The 9,646-nt window shown below is 36.5% G+C and overlaps 1 protein-coding gene across 6 annotated transcripts in view; it reads left to right on the top strand.

Moving 5' to 3' along the window:
- LOC136841668 (tyrosine-protein phosphatase 10D-like) overlaps window positions 1-9,646 on the top strand; it is a 246,365-nt gene that overhangs the window by 18,887 nt on the left and 217,832 nt on the right. For all 6 annotated transcript variants that reach the window (XM_067108852.1, XM_067108851.1, XM_067108850.1 and 3 more), the window contains 2 exons: window positions 4,584-4,698; window positions 6,565-6,640. Coding sequence is in view for 4 of the 6 variants with exons in the window: in XM_067108851.1 (XP_066964952.1) it covers window positions 4,584-4,698; window positions 6,565-6,640 (191 nt within the window). In the remaining 2 variants the exon portion in view is untranslated. The remainder of the gene's footprint in view (window positions 1-4,583; window positions 4,699-6,564; window positions 6,641-9,646) is intronic.

The following is a 9,646-nucleotide window of genomic DNA, read 5'->3' as shown; positions in this document are numbered from 1 at the left end:
CAGTCACGGCAGTTTCAACCTTATTCGTAATAACAGACGAGTTTTCAACGTACACCAAATCAAAGTTATTACAAAAGGTAATACCAAAAATACCCATACTATGAACAACCCGTATCCAATCCAAAGGCCAGTGCTGCCTTTGAATCCAGTTACCCAAACCCATAATCGTAGTTTCATTCCTGGAAGTCTTGCACCTGTTACCGCCTCAAAGCGCTGAATTAATTTGGAACAAGCTTTAACCGAATTGGTTGTTGACACAAATACGTAAGAATCGTCAGCAAATTCTTGTATGTACTTTTATGACTGTCAGGTTTGAAAGACTAATACCTATTAAATCGTTACGTTCTTGAATTGCCCTGTAAAAACGTTCTTGAAAAATGCAGAACAGCAACATGGACATGTAATGGGGCAGCCGTGCCTTACCGACCTCTTGACAGGAAAAGGGCTGCATAAAAAGCCATTAATGCTTAAATAACTTTTACATTGTAAAAATAAAGTTTTTATTAAACTAATAAATTCTGCCGGAATACCAAATTTAGCCAATACCTCATACACAAAACCACTATTCACTATCAAAAGCTTTCGACCAATCGAGGCTGAAGATGGCAGCATCTAATTGATTTGCATTTGAATAAAACATAACGTCTCTTATGGTACTATTACACAGAACAATCGATCTCCCTTTGACTGCACAATATTGCTCAGGGGAAATGATATCGTCTAATATAGTCTCAAGTCTGTTTTTTAAAACCTTAGCAAAAATCTTATAATCAGTATTTAGCAACGTTATAGGTCTCCAATTTTCTGTTAGTGCAAGGTCACCTTTTTTTTTTACAAATAATTTGATAACACCAACATACGGACTCTTGGACATTTGCTTTACATCACATATATAATTTAAAAGTGATAAAATCCAGTTTTATAATGTTCCAGAATTGTAAAATTAAAATAGGGAGACCATCGTCGCCCGGAATTTCCCATTGCACGTTTTTTTTTTTTTTTCATAGCATACCACACCACCTCCGACTGAATCTCAGTGGACAAAGCCTGTAGGTTTGGCCATTCAGCACTAGCCGACACTTGTCCAGAAAAAAGGCCATATACTGTCGGTCTCCTTCGACCAAACGAAAAAGGTTCTCGACTTATTCCTTAATTCGCACAGATATCGCATTCGTCCCCTCAACAGTCGTGCCATCTTCCGTTTTAAGCTTTAATAATACTGTAATGACAGTGAACTTGTGAACAAGCTTGCATCCTTGTTCCTCCCACAAGGCCATTCGTATTTATTTCTTGTTTTTGTTTATATCTATAGCTTTATTTTTTTCCAAGCTTGTTAAGTAAATGTCAATGTGGCAGCACTCATTGATCATTATGATACGAATTAAATTTATGTATACTTGCAGAAGTAACCGTACCTGTGTAGGTTTAATGATATGATAGTTATAGTTTGATGTATGTGAAGATTTGCCGATTCCTTTTCAATTCATGTTATTGATTTCACTGGGTAGAGAAAGGACTCTAGATTTAAGAAAATTATAATGTAGTTGCATTACTTTTGTTGAAGTCTTTCAACTTTTGACTGATAAATTCATATGATCCACAGAACTGGTTTTGGTGCTGCAAGTCTGTTGACGGTATTAATGTAATTGTTACATTGTTGGTATATATATGAATAATAACTATATTTACATCAATAATTATTTACACTGCAAACTATTTTGTGGAATGAGCCCACATCCCATGACCTTTTGTAGCAAACTTCCACAAATTGAATATACTTCTTAAATTTATTGGGTACAAAGCTTGTTGTTGGAAACGAAAATATGTAGACCCTATGAATATCTTATGAGGGAATTTAGAATGGAAAGAGTTGGGTGGCGGTTTAAAAGAAACGAGAAAGACCTTGTTTGCATTTGTTACTTATGTTTTTTTCCCCTGTTTTTATTTTATGTTAAGATATAATGAACTGATTGATGGTATAGGCTATCAGCGGCTACGCTTTCCTTTGTTTGAGGGGTACCAATTCCAAACTGTGCACCAACGCGAATATATGTGCAAGGTTTTTTGTGTGTAATGCCGAATTTGAAAATAAACGCCGGAAAAGCAAGACTTCATATGTAAAAGACGTCACAATGAGAGGGGGAAATCATGAAGCATTGCGACATTAAACGTTTTAGACTAAGCAGACGTATCCTCAAAGGCGACAGGGTAGGGGTACCCCCCCCCTTTTTTTTTTTTACTCCCGGATCCTGACATGCGTTGAAGCATGTTTTCGTCCTTCGTAATCCATGAGTCGTTGAATCAGGCCGACGTTCATCAGGTTTCCTTGTCCTCTCTCAATTTCACAATTATCCGGTTGTTTAGATTCCTTAATTTCATTCCCATTGGTATGTGTAGCTCAGTCAGTCATATGTGTAACTCAGGTCTGGAAAACACGAGAAGGAAAGAATTTAGAATGGTTCGTAGAAAACAGATTGCGACACTGGATTCTGTACGTAGCAGTGTGGTTCATCCTGAGAGTACGCCCACACCGCAGAAAAACATGTCATAAATACACATCGGCAACTTACTTAGCACACGTCACCAACAGGATGAATACACGTCAACGACTTATCGGCAGGACTATCTAACCAGCGCTTCATACGATTATCGTTCTCCATTTATGGTCTTAGACTTGGTTTCAGTTATTCAATATAAGTATGAGAAAAGTTTCCGATCTATATATATGTAACACATTTTACAGAGTTGTAGACACACCCTTAGACTGAAACCACGGTCTATTAGCCAAAGCAAATGATAATGCATTTTATATGTATCGCTGCTCTATCCTTGTCTTAGTTGTGGATTTGCTTCTTGTCCCATTTTCACTAGTCCTCTGCAGGGTACCCTTCCTTCAATCGTCTTCTCCACCGTATGGTTTTCTTGAGGCATATTCATATTCCCTTGTCCTTCTTGTGCTGTTGGGAATGAATGAGTGCGATTTTCTCAGTCTTTTCGTATTCGTGCGCAGATCTCTTGAGGCAGTAAACCATGGGGCATCGGTTATTGTTTTTGCAACTCATACTTCCTCTCTGATCTCATTTTTTCCTTTCGCTTCTCGTTTTTTCCAAGTATTATTGCGGTGTATCAAAATCCTGACTCGTTTCTTATTTGACATTTTGAGGACAGAAATAAACGCTGGAAAGTCCATGATAGGCCATGACTAGGCCTAACTGTTTCGGTTCAAAATTATGGGTTCATTTTCACTGTGATTGGCATTCACAGCCCAGTATTATGTATGTTCGGTAACCGAATATTCTTTTCATCCACTAAAAACCTCGACTGCCTCCTGCTACCTCTCGTAGTTTCTTTCAGTGCCCCTAGAACATGGCCTTCATTTTCCTTATGTATAAACAACACACTACTTTGGACGGTGGAATTCTTTAACATCCCTTGACTATCAGCTTCCTTCGGTCTAAGTTGCTGTTGTATTAAAATGAGTTTAGTTCCATTTGTGCCAGAGCGTTCATCTAACGATGGTAAACCATTCGTGTCCATGTGTGTTTTCTTTGCTCAACCTTGAAAGGAAAACTTCGTTTAAAGTATGCTTCCACGCCAGTAGCATCTAGCGTTTTATTTGTCTTCTTGTCCGATAAGAAGAATTATTCAGTATATTTTAATACTTGAAATCTATTCCTACCTTATCTTCACCAGAAACATTGTACTCGCTCAGTATTTGTTACTGTCGAGACAGATATCATATTCAGAGCCTTTGAGCCTGTGAGATAAAGTAAGTATTAATAACAATTCATTGTATCATATCACCCTTTATTTATGGTTATTGCTTTCTTATGTAGTTTTATTCCTTTATTCATCTCTTCATCGTTGTAATCTGTAAGCTTGCCGGTTAAGGTTCTAGCGTTTTGGCTTATTTTATTAGAATAATAATGAGGAACAGTAGGAGGAGGAAAATATTTTTTATTTCTACATCAATAAAAAATGGTAGAATGTTGCAAGAGATAATGAAACACAATCTGGATATACTGTACGTAATGAACGTTAATTTCTAAATGCACTCTCAGTGCGAAGTTTGTTAATGGGTTAATTATAGGAAGAGGCATGGATGTAACAATGGGGGTACTTCCCGGCTTCGTTGACTTTATTGAAAATACAGATAAGTAAGTATACAGACGGTATTGCCACTGTAGATAGAAGAACACGTTTCGTTATTATTTCACTGTAGAATGCGGTATCATCTTGCCAGTGTTCCAGTACTGAAGTCTGCAGCAGTGTCATCTCAGTATTTTGACTCGAGAATGAAAAGTAATCACCTTGTTCGTTTTTCAGCTCAGTAGTATACTGTACAGTGTCATCCTGCGATGTCAGGCAGGGCAGCCGATCGAGATTACGGTCTACCCCAAAGCCAAATCAAAGTCCTTCAAAATAAGGCATCGTGCTTACCCAATACAAAAAATGGGAAAAAGCACGTTAAAAGAAGAAGTATATACAGTGTCATTCTCTTCTTAGTGTTTTAATTTTAGAATGTAGGACCATCTTGTCAGTATTTTGAGTCTGTAGAATGAAAGATAACATTTTCTTTCCAGATGGTGCATCGCCCAGAGTGTGGAGATCAGCCCTAGAATTAGGCAAAGGCCCACGTTCGTCTCTTCAGTGACAATACTCTCGATCTTGGCTCTTCTGGCTTCTGTCAACGCTCAGGTATAACTTGGGGGGAAATGTAGTTATCAATTATTTTTAGAATGCGAGATATCTAAAAACTTACTGACAACATGGCATTCTCAATTTTTATTGCCAGTGTAGTTTGTTAATAATTCGAAATTATGTTTTTCTGTAATCACACAGTAGGTTTTCTGTTAATGAGACAGTAAGTTAGTATGTTCTGCTTACTGCTGCAACTAGTAGGCTCTTGTGAAGCATATACCACTAGCGACCACCACACACATATATATATATATATATGTGTTGAAATATTTCATAACAGTTTGGATGGCGGTGTCAGAAAATGTGGATTGACAGTGCACTAGCCAGAAGAATTTACTGTAGGAAATAAATGAAAGACTATGGAAATTAAAAGAGGAAATTAATAAAGGTCGTCTAATTTGGAGAAGGTAGTGTTTCAGTGTTCCACAATCGCGGGATATACTTTTAAATTAACTGCGAGTGAAGATAAAGTACCAAATGGCTGAAAAACCATTTGCACAAATGCACATGGGAAGTTATTAGGAGAGAGGGCAACAGTTACAAAGGAATGAATATCACTTTACATTAAACAGCAGGCGATGAAAAGGGGAGGACGTTTTGCGAGTAACTATTCAGTAAGTGCAAAAGATGTGGATGCAAATGTATGGTGTGGTGTGTCACTGACACTGTGGTAAAGATAATGGAAAGAACCAGTGGCTGAGTCTATAGTTAAAGAATGTAAGTAAAAATGCCTTCAAGTAAAGAAAGTTGATAGCGAATGTTGACTAAAGCAAGACTTTTCATTTAAAATAAAGACTAAATACCAGTTTGTTAATGCGATGATGGTAGTTTGAATGGGGGCAACATGTAAGTGGTCCACTTAAACGTATTCGGGAGAAGAATATGGAAGAGTTGAGTAAAATGGTCAGTTATTAAATAGAAGACACGGTAAGTATAGAGGCAGAACTGTCGAGAGGTGTAGCAAATTTAGGTCTAAAATGATTGCTAAACCAGTTTTCCTTTTAGAATAAACATGCGAAAGACCAAACGGAAGGAAAAACTGGGAGAATAATACCAATGAAGTATATAGTTAAGTATAAAGATAGAACAGAGCGTGTGGATGTTTCGAAATTTAAAGACCGAGATTAAATAGAATAGTTGCAACGACCTTAATTCTGAGGCCTTAGCGATAGGGTAAACGGGATTCCACCGTGTGCTGAATATGGATGCTAAATGTAATTAATAGGGAATAAATTACTTTAAAAATGTTGAAGATTAAGTCTAGGCTCAATAATTAGAAAGGAATTAGACCTATGATTGAAAACTTTTTTATATATATGCAGCCCTATTCACCGTAGTTTTCTTCAAACGTTACAAAAAATGAGAAACTGAGCATTATTATAATATAAAAGTCCACTAAAATGTGTGAGAGTAAACATCTTCAGTATGGATAATACTAATTCTGTCACACAGACGGAGTGGTCAAGTTGCTTGACTACGATTATCATCATCGTCATTGTCACTAGAATCATATTTACTTAGACTATTGAACAGAAAACTACTAGGGCCTAATGGATGCTAAAAAGATACCATTATTAAACTTTACGGATCTTTCCTAGGTAGTGACCCCCAAGGGTTTTCATGGGTCGTTGTCTAGGACTAATATATATCTTGGGGTTCATTATCTTTATGATATTTACAGTGTTTTGTTTGTTTTTACTCTAATCCCAGCGGGCTTGTGCTAAACACGCCGCAAAGGTGGAAACATACCGGGTTAAAACCCTTGGAGGTCACTATCTAGGAAGGATCCAGTTTTACTTTGAGAGTAAATTACTGCTTCTGTTGGAAGCTGTAGCTTAACATTGTTCTATTTTTTCCCCTTAGGCAACGACGCGGAATGGCCCTCAGCGCAACCCGCCGGACAATTCGGCGACACATGTGCGACCTTACTCAACAGAAGGTAAGTCTCTCTCTCTCTCTCTCTCTCTCTCTCTCTCTCTCTCTCTCTCTCTCTCTCTGTCAAATTTAATACATACATATATATATATATATATATATATATATATATATAAATATATATATATATATATATATATATATATATATATATATATATATATATATATATATATATATATATATATATATATATATATAAAATATATACTATATTAAAAGGAGCAGGTGCAGGAACACAAGCAGATTCGAAGTATAGTAGTTTATTCCTACATTTCTAGACCCTGTGTCCTTTCACTTTGTTTTACTTTGTTTGGTTTTATGTAAAACCCTCCACAGGGATAATTCCCTCTCTGGCGGGCCCTTGTACATCTTCAAAATGAGGTCCTTTTTTATGTTTTATAATTGTCAGTGTTTTCTCGTCAGTATCGTAGCTCCTGCAGAATAGGAGAGTCTTTAGTTCTTTTTTAAATTTGCTTTCTTCTTGTATCCTCTTCACTTCAGGCGGTATTTTGCTGTCGTCTTGGTGCACAGTGCACAAATGCTCTCTCGCCTGACTTACAATTTGTTCTAGGTTCAGATAGTTTATATGCTTCACTCGCATGTCCGGTAGTGTTAGTTTTATTTCCCACGAACTGTATGTTTATTAAATTGCAAAGAAGTTTATTAGTCAAAGCCATGAGCCCTATTATTTTTCACCTTTGATATATTCTTTATATACTGTGCACTTATTGCCATCATATGTTTTATGTGTGGTATCACTATGGGCTTTCTTTACACAATTTTTACACTTGGAGATGCTGCTAGCACACTCATTTGATTTGTGATTTTCACCACACCTAGGGCAAGCTTGGTCATTTCTACAATTTATTGTGCTATGACCAAGTTCATGACATTTATAGCATTGATAGGGCATGCAACAGTCGTATACTTTGCAACGGCTATACAGTGTACACAATTTGTCACCTCTATCATAGATAGCCTTCCGTATTTGTGGTGTGCATTTGATGATATAGTGTTTATATTTGTCATCTTTGGCCATCATTTCCTCTACAATTTTCAGGTCGTCGTTTTCAGAAATGAGGTTACCTATCCATGGATTTTTCTTTACAATGTTATCGACAATGTCATCATCATCCTTCAGGACATAGACTACTTTTATTTTTGGTTTAATTTTGCCCTTCTCATTCACTGATATATTGCTGATTTCCTGAATCTCCATTTTTGCCTTTTCTAAGTTTTTCCTGTTTGGAAATCTTACCAATAAGTGTCCATCTCTTGTTGTTTTAACCTGTTCAACAGGCGCCGTTATTTTACTCATAATTTGTCTCTGTTCATTTGCTGCTGTGCTCTCTTCGTTTGTAGATTTGATCAGAAGCACTTTTTTTTGTCTTTAGTAATTCAGCATAAGTTTTTTCCATGTTTGTCATGGTCTTTACATCTTTATCATTATTGTCAACTTTGTTTTGGATTTCATCTGTGTTGATCATTATGTTACTAGTTTTCTGAGCCGAATCCTGAATCAACTTTTTTAATATCTCTGTGTTTTCTTTTATTTCTTGGAGTTCATCTTCAATGAGTTTTTTGTGTGTTCTTTGTTCAGGCCTCTTGCAGTTATTACAGATGTACAATACCAAAGTATGGGTGTGTATTTGTCCTCGATACCTGAACACTGATAGGGGAACCATGCATCACACATTTCACAGCAAGTTCCCGCATCATCAACTTCCCCAGAGTAAAGTCCGCAGGTTGCTGACACACTCTCGATTTGGGTTGACTCATCCTTCTCCAGTATTTTATTTAGTGTTCCATCTTTACGTACTACTTCGATAATTATGAGATAATGTTCGTATGATAGTTTGATCTTTCCTATATTTGATTTAATTTCTACAGTATGTATTTTCTCTTTTCCTTCCTCTTCTTCGTATTCATTTGTCATCAGGGACATCTGTAGAAAATGAGCGACCATTAGAGTTCTTTCAAAACATTAAGCAAGTACATGACAATAACGCACTTAATTACACTTTAAAAATTATACATAAAAGTATGGAATTAAAATTGTATAAAAATAAGACAATAAGTAAAATCACAGACACACTTGAGGGGCGAACATCAACTTTTCAAGGCAAGAATAAAAAAAACAATAATATTCATATAAACCTACAGACCAGACAACTGAAAGTATAGATAACCAAACCAGGCAGTAAACAGTGTAACAGCCGTAGTTTAGTGAATAAGAGAAGGGACTTTCAATTTGATATTAAGACTTTCAAGTATAAGCAATTCTGATGTTTCTTTTGCTTGACCTATAACTTTGAAATAATCATACTTAATAGGGATAATCTACTTGTCATTTTTCACTAGATACATATGTAATTGTAATAACCACAATGCCCTCTTAACGTCTCGCATTTTTCACTAGATACATATGTAATTGTAATAACCACAATGCCCTCTTAACGTCTCGCATTCTTCGCACTTTTTTTTGGATACGTTTGTCTCATCATGATTATGGTGACGCGGGTTCGTTTCCCACTACCGGACATCATAACTGCTTCAGATTTCTTGCACTTGGATCTTAATGCTTTGTAGTGACAAGCGTATCCAAAGAAGAACGAGGAATTGGAGAAGTTACGAGGGCATTATGTCTATTACAATTACGCTCAACAGGTGTTTTACAGTTGTAAGCAAGGTTTTCCATGTTAGATAATTCCGGGCTGGACCGTCTGCAGCCAGTACGGTTATTTCAATATGGGAATCGGTTCTTACCCTGAGTAAACGTCAGGTCGAAACCACATAATTACCCGAATTACTACCTTCGATTCAACTAGCATTGTACTGGCACGGGTATACTTGTATACTCATATACTACGCCCGACGTCATTAAAGAACAGAGCCGATCTTTCACAGAAAACAATGAGTCAATAAGTGTTATGATTTTTTGGAGTAGTTTGTTTGAGGGATCCAATATGTTTGTGGATGATTTAAATAACTTCGTTGTGAAAATTGT

The sequence above is a fragment of the Macrobrachium rosenbergii genome, chromosome 9, assembly GCF_040412425.1.
Source record: "Macrobrachium rosenbergii isolate ZJJX-2024 chromosome 9, ASM4041242v1, whole genome shotgun sequence".
Lineage (NCBI taxonomy): Eukaryota > Metazoa > Arthropoda > Malacostraca > Decapoda > Palaemonidae > Macrobrachium > Macrobrachium rosenbergii.
The sequence above is the reverse complement of the archived record's forward strand: the minus strand, read 5'-3'. Positions and strand labels throughout refer to the sequence as shown.